Genomic DNA, 12485 nt, shown 5'->3' with positions numbered 1-12485 from the left:
GCAGCCACCTGCCACCTCCACTGCTGTCTGCCCACAGCTCTCTCGACCGGAGAGGTTCTCTGGAGATTCTGGGAACATTAAGCCGTTCATCACTCCACTTTGAGCTGCAGGCAGCTTCCTTCCCCATCGAGCGGGCAAAAATCGCTTTCGTCATTTCCCACCTGACTGGTCGTGCGGAGTCGTGGGCTACTGCTGAATGGAGCCGCAATTCCGCAACGTGTCATTCGTGGGCTTTTTTCATAAAGACTATGGAGCAAATTTTTCAGTTTTCCACACCATATCATGAGGCAGCTCGCTCCCTTGTCAACTGACAACAAGGCAAGCGCAGGGTGTCAGATTACGCGATTGAGTTTCACATTCTAGTACCTGAGAGTCAGTGGAATAATAGGGCACTGCTCAATGCATTTTTTCAAGGACTATCCCCCGCCGTCAAGGATCATTTGGTTCCGCTAGACCTGCCAACCGACTTGGACACTCTCATCACTCTCGCCGTAAAGATCGACAAGAGGCTTTTGGATCGCGAGCTGGACAGAGTTCGTTGGGTCATTCCGTGAGCAACTGTCACATCAAGGTTGCCGGTGCCGGTAGCAAGGACACGGGAGAGGTGAGTCTTAATTTCATGGAGGAAGACCTTGCCCGGGTTCTTCCTAAAGTGACACTATGCTTTCCTGAGCAACAAATTGATACACCTGTATTAATTGACTCTGGTTCTGACGCAAACTTACTCAACTCCATCCTCGTTAGACGTATGCACCTTAGAACCTTTCAAATAAAACGCCACCGCAACACCTATGCTGGAGATGGCAGTTTTATGGGCAGGATCACTCACCGCACCCAAACACTCACATTGACATTTCCTGATTCTCACTCGGAATGCATTAGTTTTCATGTTTTTGACGCCATGAATCAAGACCTTATTTTAGGGAACCCATGGTTGAAATTACATAACCCCCACATTGACTGGTCCTCTGGGCAGGTTATGTCATGGGGCAGTAATTGCGCCCAGAACTGTTTCAAGCCTCCATGTGATGTTCAGGGCTATGTTTCAAATGACAATCCACAGACCCCATCTGGGGATCCTGACTTATCTCAAGTGCCCACCTGTTACCAGGACATTAAAGATGTTTTTTCCAAGTCCAAGGCCAAATCCCTTCCACCCCACAGACCTTATGACTGTGCTGTTGACTTGCTGCCTGGAACCACACCCCCACGAGGGTTATTCTCTCTTTCAGGGCTGGAACACAAGGTTATGAAGGAGTATGTGGATGAATCACTGGCAGACGGGATTATTCGCCCATCTTCATCCCCTGCGGGAGCCAGATTTTTCTTTGTGGACAAGAAGGACAAGACTCTTCCTCTCATCTCCACCGGCTTTGTGTTCCTGGAGGGAGCCAAGGTTTTCATCGAACTAGACTTAAGAAATGCATATCATTTAGTTAGGATAAGGGAGGGGGATGAATGAAAAACAGCATTCAACACACCAACGGGACATTACGAGTATTTGGTGATGCCTTTTGGACTAAATACAGCTGTGTTCCAGAACTTTGTCAATGATGTCCTGCGTGACATGTTGAATGTGTATGTTTTTGTATATTTGGACGATATTTTGATGTTCTCCCCGGATGAGGAGACTCACATCATTCATGTCCGCTCTGTGTTGCAGCAGTTACTTCAGAATGAACTATATGTCAAGGGTGAGAAATGTGAGTTCCACAAGGCGTCCGTTTCTTTTCTGGGGTTCGTGCTGGCTCCAGGTGAAATCAAAATGGACCCTTGCAAAGTTGATGCCGTGACTAATTGGCCCATTCCCACCTCACGCAAAGACGTACAAAGGTTCTTAGGGTTTGCTAATTTCTACAGAAAGTTCATGAGAAATTTCAGTTCTATAGCCTCGCCTTTCCATGATCTTACCTTGCCACACAGACTTTTCGTATGGAACCCGCTTTGTCAGGCAGCTTTTCAGAAACTTAGATCGAGCTTTACCTCCGCTCCCATCCTCACTTTGCCAGATCTCAAACAGCAGTTTGTGGTAGAAGTTGATGCGTCTTATGCCGGTATAGGAGCAGTGGTCTCCCAGAATATCTCTCAAGGATGGTAAATTACATCCTTGTGCTTATGTCTCCAAAAAACTGACCCCAGCCGAGAGAAATTATGACATTGGTGACCGTGAACTGCTGGCAGTCAAGGTGGATTTCGTGGAGTGGAGGCACTGGCTAGAGGGGACACATACTCCGCTTTTAGTATGGACAGATCACAAGAACCTGGAATATATTAAGTCTGCTAAGAGATTAAATGCGAGGCAGGCTAGATGGGCTCTGTTTTTTACTAGATTCAATTCCACGTTATCCTACCGAGCCGGTTCTAAAAATGGTTTGCCAGATGCTTTATCACGCATTTTCTGCGCAAAGAATTCTTAGTCCGACCCTAAAACCATTTTGCCCAAGTCATGTTTCGTTTCTGTTTTTGTTTGGAACACTCTTAGCCCTGAAAATTACCCTGAAAACAGGCTTTATGTGGTTCCGACCTTAAGGGCAAGAGTCATCCACTGGGCTCACACTAACTGTATGTCACCCAGGCATTGCCAAGACTCAATCTGTGGTCGAACAGCGCTTTTGGTGGCCTAATGTTAGAAGGGATGTTACCAATTATGTCAATGCTTGCCAGGTATGTGCTGCCAAGCCCTCTCGTCAACGTCCTTCTGGGGAGTTGCGACGCCTGCCAATACCACAACGTCCTTGGTCAGACATCTCCGTAGACTTTGTGACGGGATTACCGGCCTCGAAAGGAAAAACCACAATTCTCAGTCGTGGACAGGTTCTCTAAAATGGCACACATCATTGCACTCCCGAAACTCCCCTCAGTGAAAGACACTGCCGAGATAATGATACACCAGGAATTCAAGTTCCATGGTTTCCCCAAGAATGTGGTATCAGATATTGGTCTCCAATTCATTTCGCAATTTTGGAAAGGTGCTACCGTCAGTCTGTCATCTGGGTTTCACCCTGAAACTAACGGCCAAACCGAGAGGCTGAACCAGGACCTGGAGACTGGGCTCCGATGTCTCGCTTCACAGGAACCACGATCCTGGTCTCAGAAACGGGTTTGGGTTGAATTCTCACACAATTCTTTCCCCTCTGCATCCACTGGTCTATCGCCTTTTCACGTTGTGCATGGTTACCAACCATCTCTGTTTCCTGCCATAGCCCCAGAGTCCACAGTTCCAGCGGCATTGACTTTGGTGAGACGCTGCAGGAGTACCTGGGAGCGAGCCCGCCAGATGTTGCTGCGGCAGGGACGGTCCTACAAAACCGCTCCTGACCTTCGGAGGACACCGGCCCCGAGCTACAAAGTGGGTCAGCGAGTTTGGCTCTCTACCAAGCATATTCATCACTCCGGGTGGAGTCCAGGAAGCTCGTTCCCAGGTTCGTTGAGCCCTTCCCCTTCACAAAGATCATCAACCCTGTCACCTTGAAGCTTAGGCTCCCAAGGTCAATGCGGGTCCACCCTTCTTTTCACGTCAGCCTGCTCAAGCCAGCCCGGGAGTCCCCTCTGCGTTCTAGCATTCCTTGTTTCCACGTCAAAGACTCATAGTAAGACTAGACCCTGTTCCGATTATCGACCCCGCCTTTTTGCCTCACGTTTTTGGATACTGTTGCCTTTTTTGGATTGCCTGCCTGTGTACCGACCTCTGCCCGTATATTAAACCTCTCTTTTGTGTAACTGTCCATTTGTTTTGGAGACGTGCATTTTTGGGTCCTATCCTCTGTTCCGTTCATGACAGTAAGTAGCACTGGGGCCCCCCAGTTCACCATTTCTGTTCACACTGTATACCAACGATTGCATTAGTGTTGAATCAAATACATAGTGAAATTCTCCAATGACATTGTCATTTTTAGCCTTTTCACTAAAGACACAAGCTCAAGCTTTCACCAAGTTGCCGTGGCCCAGTTTATCAACTGGTGTGACGCGTACCTGCTGGAGATAAATACAACTAAAACTGTAGCGATGCTATTTGATCCCTGAGCAGTTGGGAACCAAAGCCTGTAGCCAGTCATGGCCAGGACATCAAGCAAGTGAAAACTTTCAAGTACTTAGGAGTAGGGGTGTCAATTTATAGCATTAATGATGATTAATTAATGACCATCATATTTAGTGTGGTATGTTTTTTAATTGTTTGGATCTACTTTTTAATCAATTCACTGTTTCCTGTATGTAAGTAAGTTTTGTGAACGCTTGCTTGTACTTGTGTTGCGTTGCCTCGTTCTGCTGGTGTTTTAAGGTAATATTTTCTTGATAAATTCAAGCCTGTGTTGACACAGGTTGATTTGCTTCCAAACAAAGCAGGTTTAGCCTACCCCATCAATGTCTGCAGAGCTAACGTTAGCAGCAAAGATGAAGCGAGCCATCACAAAACTCTTTGCCAAACTAAACTTGAAAACACCTCGCGTACGAGTAAGTCTGAGACAGACCGGCTGACGAATGCATGTTTTAATGATGAATATTGTTAGTTTTGATGTGCTAACTTAGAGAAATATAATTGATATTTTATATGTATTATCTGAAACAGGAAAAACAATGTTCATTCTTCAGTACTGTATATTGCTTAGAAAAGTGTTCTTACCATTTTGAATCTGTTAACTTCAGCACTAGGACCTGATGTTTTACCAGTATCCATCCATCCATCCATTTTCTGAGCCGCTTCTCCTCACTAGGGTCGCGGGCGTGCTGGAGCCTATCCCAGCTGTCATCGGGCAGGAGGCGGGGTACACCCTGAACTGGTTGCCAGCCAATCGCAGGGCACATACAAACAAACAACCATTCGCACTCACATTCACAACTACGGGCAATTTAGAGTTGTCAATTCACCTACCATGCATGTTTTTGGGATGTGGGAGGAAACCGGAGTGCCCGGAGAAAACCCACGCAGACATGGGGAGAACATGCAAACTCCACACAAGCGGGGCCGGGGATTGAACCCCGCAAATCAATTAATATCAGATCATAATGAATTAATTACTTTTTTAAATCACTTGACAGAACAGCAGCTCTACTCTGAGCCCCCCCCAAATGACCGTGCTTCTCACCCTATCTCATCCCTGACCTGGAGAGGGCACTCCACCCTTTTCCGACTGAGCACCATGGTCTCAGATTTGGAGGTGCTGATTTTCATCACAACTGCTTCACACTCTGCTGCGAACCGCTCCAGTGAGAGCTGGAGATCACGGCTTGATGAAGCCAACAGAACCACATCATCTGCAAAAAGCAGAGATGCACTACTGCGGCCACCAAACCGGATCCCCTCTACGCCTCGGCTTGATGCCTCGGCTTGATGTCGATCAACGGGTTCGGGGGTTTCCGCCATGACAGGCATCGACGTGAGCATTGAAGTCCCCCAGCAGAACGATTGAGTCCCCAGCGGGAGTGCTCTCCAGCACCCCCTCCAAGGACTTAAAAAAGCGTAGTTACTCGAAACTCTTGTTCGGTGCATAGGCACAAAAAAAAGTCAGGACCCGTCCCCCCGCCCGATGGCAAAGGGAGGCTACCCTCTCATCCACTGTGCTGAACCCTAATGTACAGGTGCTAAGCCACGGGGCAATAAGTATACTCACAGCTGCGCCTCGCACCGTGAGCGCCTCCAGCCTTGGTGGAGTCCAACCCTTACCGGAAACGAGTCTGACTTACTGCCGGCAATGCGGACCAAACGCTGACACTGGTCGTGCAGGGACTTAAAAGTTTTTTTGTTGTTGTTGTTTTTTTTTTAGGACAATGTCATATACTGCCTGCAGTTCCATTATTGTAGCCGGGAGGGCGCTTTGCGTTTTCTTTCTTATCACCACCGGTATATAAACCTGCCTGTTCCAGGAAATCCTCGCCGAAGTATTGCAGTTACTTTCAGTGGTACCACGGCCCATTTCCCTCCCGTAAGTCAACCTATTCCTCGTTTCCTTTTTGACTGATGTGTCTCCTTGTCCCAGTGTGTTTTCCCCCCGTGTTCCTGATCCACGTAATTCCTCCCGCCAAGCCAGCCACCTGTCCTCACCGCTGCCTGCCACCTGTCCACACCGCCGCCTGCCAACCCACCTAGGACCACCGCCATTACCTTTCATCAATAAACTATTCATCCTTTCACATCTGCCTCTGACTGCTCTTGGATCCAGCCACTCTCTAAACTGTCCTTTTCAAATCTGCAGTAGAAGGTATTCAAGTCGTTGGCTAGTGTGCTATTGTTCTGAGCTTGGGGGGATCGTCGCTTGTAATAGAGCGTCGATAGAGCACAATCTGCCGTATGTTTGCCCGAGAGCTACGATAACTAGGAGGCAAGTGTAGCATCCCGAGACGTACAAAAAATTCTAATACAAATATCAGCAGAAGCCATATTCTAAAATCAAAAGGAAGTGAGTTATGATTTATTTGAATGTACACTTTTGAATGTACACGGGTTTTGCACATTTACAGAGGTGATACTTTTGCAAACTTGTCCTAGAGGTTTCATTCAATTGACTTCAAACTTGGTCTGTACCATCTCAAGACCTGGGACGTTAAAAGTTCTTAAAAGCTTTTTTTTTTTTTCCCCGCCATACTACGACGGGGGCAGGGCATCAAAATTTGCATGTCAAATATCCTCCACAAAAGACCAAATGCTTAATAACTCCCCTGTGAATGCTCCCAAAAATCCCAAACATCACGTTTCATTGGAGTCACAACGTAAAGACGTCTATATGACAATTTTTTTTTAGCTATACGTATAGCACCACATAGTGGCGACAAGAAATATGATCATTTACAGTTTACTGTACTGCGTCGAGCACGCAGTTCCACCTGAAATTTTGTCAGTAAAAAAGTCGCTCATAGCGTCACCTACTGGCAAAAACAAAGGACATGTTTCATATTTTGTTGTTCTCCTGCTGGCAAGTTAATCACATCTACCTCATATTTGGTCAGAAGAGTGTCAAGACCTTCATGATGTTTGCCGCATTCTTCGCCAATAAAACGGCATCGTTTTTTAGGGTAAAACTTGTGAAAACTCGTGAAATTTTGCACACAGATCAAGTGAGTGTGAATGGTTGTTTGTTTATATGTGCCCTGTATTTGGCTGACGACCAGTTCAGGGTGTACCCCGCCTCCTGCCTGAAGATAACTGTGACAGGCTCCAGCACTCCCTTGACCCTTGTGAGGATAAGCGGCTCAGAAAATGGATGGATGGAAATTCAAACTTTAGATGTTTCATCCACAGATGTTGAAGATGAAAATTTATCAAAAGCTTTTTATTTTGTCGGATACTGTTGCCGCGTGACGCAACAAACTGATGTTTTATTATGACAACAAAAACTGTTTTAAAAAGCTGCACCTCGGATGCTCATATACAGTATTTTCAAAATGTCACACATTTGATGCGAGTCCAGGTCGGAAGATGTCTGAAAACAATTATTTACTCGTAGTCATAGTGCCACGAACAAGCAAACTCGGCAGTGCCATTTTTCTACGTACAAATCACCTTCCATAAATGTTTTGCCTTTTCTGTTTTTTGGGGGCCAGGAATGTATTCATGGCATTTCGATTTACTTTCTGTGTATCTCCAATATTACACAAATGTTCCAGGAAGCTCAACTGACAACAACAATGGGCCACAATATTTTTTTAATCCCAGGATTTAATTGGGCAGCATGTTAGCCGACCGGTTAGGACAGCCACCTCATAGTTCAGAGGTTTGGCCTTCATAGGTGGAGTTCACATGTCTGTAGGTGTGAACGATAATGAACGGCAGTAATTATCAGACATTAAAAAGTTAATTTTACAAGCATTTTTTCAGGTGAAGTCTGCTACAGTGAAATGAATGAAATTATAGGAACATATTTGGCAAGACAAGACAAAGCAAAGCTCTCTCCAATTCAAGTGGTGAATGGAAATTACCTTGAGTCGGACAATAATGCTCTGCTTTGACACTGACGGACAGTTCTTTTGTTTGTGATGGTTTGGTCAGTTGAGCACTTTAAAAACAACTGCAGATGAAACAAAGTGCTGTACATGAATAAAAATCTAAGGTAAAAGAAGACAAACCTAACAGTTTAAAACAGCAGAACAATAAGGTGAAAAACAATAAAAACAAATGACACTAAAACAAGGGCAGAGTCTCTTGCTGTGTTGAAAGCTGTCAGGATCTGTGTTTTTGTTTAGATTACATTTAGTTTTCATGTTTGGTTTGTTTTCCTGTGTCCCATGTTCATGTCTTGTCTCGTTAGGTTTTCATTTCCACCTCTTCTCGTGAGCCCTGACATTAGGTCAACCAATCAACTCCCTCCACCCACTCGTGTCTTGTCCAGGTGTGCTTCGTTGTTTCGTTGGTTTGCTTGTGTTTAGTTCCCTGGTTTCTTCAGTCTGTGTCTGTTTGTGGTTGTTGCTGTGTTAGTCACAATCTAGTTGTGTTGCTTCTGTAGTATACTTAAATCGTACCGAAGTCAGAATTCCTTTGAGAGGACCAGATGTTTTGAGATCAGTATTCAAGCCAGCCATCTTTTCTTTGTATTTCTACATCAAAGGAATTCCTTCAGCCATTTGTATGTTTATTAAGGTTTCCTTCTTTTGTCAGACAGTAACCTCTCTTGGGTTTTGAGGTGGATTTTTTCGCCTGTGGTTCCGAGTCGGTGGTCACCAGGGAGAACTCCGGCTTCCGTTGGGCAGGAATGAATGAAGACTTCGAGACACTTGGCGTTTGGGCTAATTCGATTTATTGAACAAGCCTTAGTGTCATAACAGATGCTTACATAGCCATTTTCAAAATGTCACACATTTGTTGCGAGTCCAGGTCGGAAAACAAAATCTCTCAAATTTAAGGGGTGTTGGGATTAATTTTGGGGGGTACTGAAAAATTGGGTAGGTACGCCAATGCTGAGGAAATGACCTTGTTGATACACTTGATAGTCCTATTTCTGTTACTGGTGTTTCAAATCTTTGGCACACACAAATGATCTTTGCGCACCACACCCAAGATCACTCCAGGATTCATCTGTAGGTAAACAGAAATGAACACACAAAATTAAGTACGATATTGCTGTATTTATGTTGATTAGATTTGTCAATTATTATTTATCAACACAAGACAACCTGCAGTGCAACACAAGAACACAATTTAAATGAACCAAATAAGAACATACCTATTCTTCATATTCAAAATTCAAAAATCAAAAGGTTATAGATCAATATACGTCACTCACCACGTGAAGATAATCATGGAAGATGCATTCATACCTCGAAAGTTTATTTCTGCACAGTCTTGATTTGTATCCATTCTTGGCCGGTTATTCGCCCAGTCATTGAAATCAAAGGGTGAGCCATCTGTCCACAAAAATTCTCCATCCTGAAAGACACGATTGTTATACACACTTCACAGTAAAACTGTTCAGCACAAAAGGCATACAGATCCACCATTCTGCATGGCCATACAGCTGATAAGGACATCCATCCATCCATCCATCCATTTTCTGAGCCACTTCTCCTCACTAGGGTCGCGGGCGTGCTGGAGCCTATCCCAGCTATCATCGGGCAGGAGGCGGGGTACACCCTGAACTAGTTTCCAGCCAATTGCAGGGCACATAAAAACAAACAACCATTTGCACTCACATTCACACCTACGGGCAATTTAGAGTTGTCAATTAACCGAGCATGCATGTTTTTGGGATGTGGGAGGAAACCGGAGTGCCCGGAGAAAACTCACCCAGGCACGGGAAGAACATGCAAACTGCACACAGGCGGGGCTGGGGATTGAACCCCAGATCTCAGAACTGTGAGGCAGACGCTCGAACCAATTGGCTACCATCCCGCTCTATTAAATAACAATTTTCTCTAAAAACAACAACAACAACATATTTTACCACAACCCGGTCATGGAGCCCAATCCAAGAACGCTGAAAAGATCCAGCCCCTGCCAGAATCAGGTGTCGAACTACTTCATTTTCCAGATCATTGTGGATTGAAACCAGGTTTCCACCAAGAATGTTGCAGACAATCTAATGGGAGGAAAATAACTAAGACAGTAAATCTCAAGATCAAAAAAGTTACATTTTGAACTTTCATTTAATGTCCACAAGACTACTAACACGTGAGTGTGTGTGTGTGTGTGTGTGTGTGTGTGTGTGTGTGGTTGGGGGCAAACAATGTACCTCGGAAAGTCGGAAATTTAATGCCTCATTTTGAAAGATCATACAGCGGTTGTCCAACTGAGTCCAGCCTGGAGGGCAAGACTGATCTGCAACATATTTTGTAGAACAAAGACATATTCAGGACAGCAATGTTGTGTGTTTAGGAGTTTTGGGCTGACAGTCAGAATGTTCTGAGTTTGAATTTCGACTGTGCTCTTTCTGTGTCAAGGTCTGTTTCTGCATTTTCTCTCTATGGTCATATGCTTTTCTCTGGGTCCTCTGGCTTCCTCCATACAAATGTTTAATACACTGCTGTTACATACTGGACTGTCTCAGGGGTGTCTTGGAACAGTCTTCACCTAGGATTAGGGATGCACTACAAATTTGGTCACCAAAAAGTGTTTTGGACAGCTTGTACCCAGGACTCTCACTGGAGTGGTACAAGGTAGATCCCAGCTTCAGTCGATCTGTGCCTAGCGCCTGATCTTATGTGTCAATGATGAGTGCATCTGTGTATTTCTTTCGGATAGAAGCTTTTTTATCTTAATTATAGACTCATAATTGTCTGTGTGAATTTGAGCGTACATGGTTGTCTATCTCTTAAAGTCAGCCCTGTGATTTACTGGTTATGGGTCCAGAGTGAATCCTGCCTCTTGCACTAAGCCTCACAATTCTGTAACATGAATTAAAAAGTGACATGCTGTACAAGACAGTTACCAACCTTTCTTTATAGCACGAGCACACTGTGAGAAAGGGGGGGAACACTGTTTAAATTAGATTATAAATCATCAATGTAGAAAACACAAAAGCTAATATAGGGTGGTTTTACTTACAGTTCCAGTGAACAGTCCACTAATGCCACACAAGAGCAACAACAAGTGAAGACCAAAAGCCATCTGTGGAATGAAAACAGTAAAAAATGCTGTGGTTTGGATTCATGTTTAACATTGAACAACTACTGCTCAACTGATTTTAGACTTCGATTTAAGATTTTGTGTTAATAAAAATATACGTTGACGTGACGTGAAATCTTACCTTTGCTGTTGTGATGCCTGATGTTAGGCGAATGAACTGAGGACAGAAAAGAGCAGCCTTTAAACATGCCAGCACTTGGCTGATGTCCTGTCATACGAATTGTCTAAGAATTTCACTGAGCAACAAAGCTAATTATTTCTACTTGCCTGATTACGCATGCGGAAACAAATGTTCATACCTGTTTTGTTTGTTTAAAGACTGGTAATTGAATTGGGATGCTTTTCACGCCCCTCCTAGAGCCGTCACGCCCCTCCTTGAGCCGTCACCTTATTGTGGTGGACCAAGGTGAGGGACCAGACAAAGCACGGCTCAAAGACCCCTTATGATGATGACAAACGATGGACTTGGTTTTCCCTTGCCCAGACGCGGGTCACCGGGGCCCCCCTCTGAACTTTGCTCATGTTCCGGGGGAGGCGGGGGACATCGAGTCCGAGTGTACCATGTTCCGCGCCTCCATTGCTGAGGCGGCCGACTGGAGCTGTGGCCTGTCGTGGAGGCAATCCCCGAACCCCTTGGTGGACGTCTTTAGGTTTTGACTCCAATGAAACGTGATGTTTGGGATTTTTGGGAGCATTCACAGGGGAGTTATTAAGCATTTGGTCTTTTGTGGAGGATATTTGACATGAAATTGCATGAAAATTTCATCCAACAATTATCATCTTAACGTTTTTAATAGAGCACTTTAAAAACAACTGCAGATGAAACAAAGTGCTGTACATGAGTAAAAATCAAAGATAAAAGAAAACAAACCTAACAGTTTAAAACAGCAGAACAATAAGGTGAAAAACAATAAAAACAAATGACACTAAAACAAGGGCAGAGTCTCTTGCTGTGTTGAAAGCTGTCAGGATCTATCTTTTTGTTTAGATTACATTTAGTTTTCATGTTTGGTCTTGTTTTCCTGTTTCACATGTTCATGTCTTGTCTCGTTAGGTTTTCATTTCCACCTCTTGTCATGAGCCCTGACATTGTGTCGCCCAATCAACTCCCTCTAGCCACTCGTGTCTTGTCCATGTGTGCTTCGTTGTTTCGTTGGTTAGCTTGTGTTTAGTTCCCTGGTTTCTTCAGTCTGTGTCTGTTTGTGGATGTTGCTGTGTTAGTCACAATCTAGTTGTGTTGCTTCTGTAATATATTTAAATCGTACCGAAGTCAGAATTCCTTTGAGCGGACCAAATGTTTTGAGATCAGTATTCAAGCCAACCATCTTTTCTTTGTATTTCTACATTAAAGGAATTCCTTCAGCCATTTGTATGTTTATTAGGGTTTCCTTCCTTTGTCAGACAGTAACCTGTCTTGGGTTTACAACAGGCGTTC

General features: G+C 44.5%; 1 protein-coding gene across 1 annotated transcript; it reads right to left on the bottom strand.

The window, feature by feature from the left end:
• Positions 1-8709: 8709 nt before the first annotated feature.
• LOC133486199 (galactose-specific lectin nattectin-like) lies at positions 8710-11290 on the bottom strand. The gene is made up of 7 exons (XM_061791007.1): positions 11172-11290; positions 10970-11032; positions 10858-10879; positions 10158-10243; positions 9870-10004; positions 9247-9355; positions 8710-9004 (listed from the first exon to the last, which is right to left on the bottom strand). The coding sequence occupies exons 2-7, from the start codon at positions 11030-11032 to the stop codon at positions 8931-8933; spliced, it is 489 nt and encodes a 162-aa protein (XP_061646991.1). The 5' UTR covers positions 11172-11290; the 3' UTR covers positions 8710-8930.
• Between the last annotated feature and the right edge of the window lie 1195 nt (positions 11291-12485).

The sequence above is a fragment of the Phyllopteryx taeniolatus genome, chromosome 11, assembly GCF_024500385.1.
Source record: "Phyllopteryx taeniolatus isolate TA_2022b chromosome 11, UOR_Ptae_1.2, whole genome shotgun sequence".
NCBI classification, from domain to species: Eukaryota; Metazoa; Chordata; class Actinopteri; order Syngnathiformes; family Syngnathidae; genus Phyllopteryx; species Phyllopteryx taeniolatus.
Note: the sequence above shows the minus strand (reverse complement) of the source record. Positions and strands in the feature narration are given on the sequence as shown.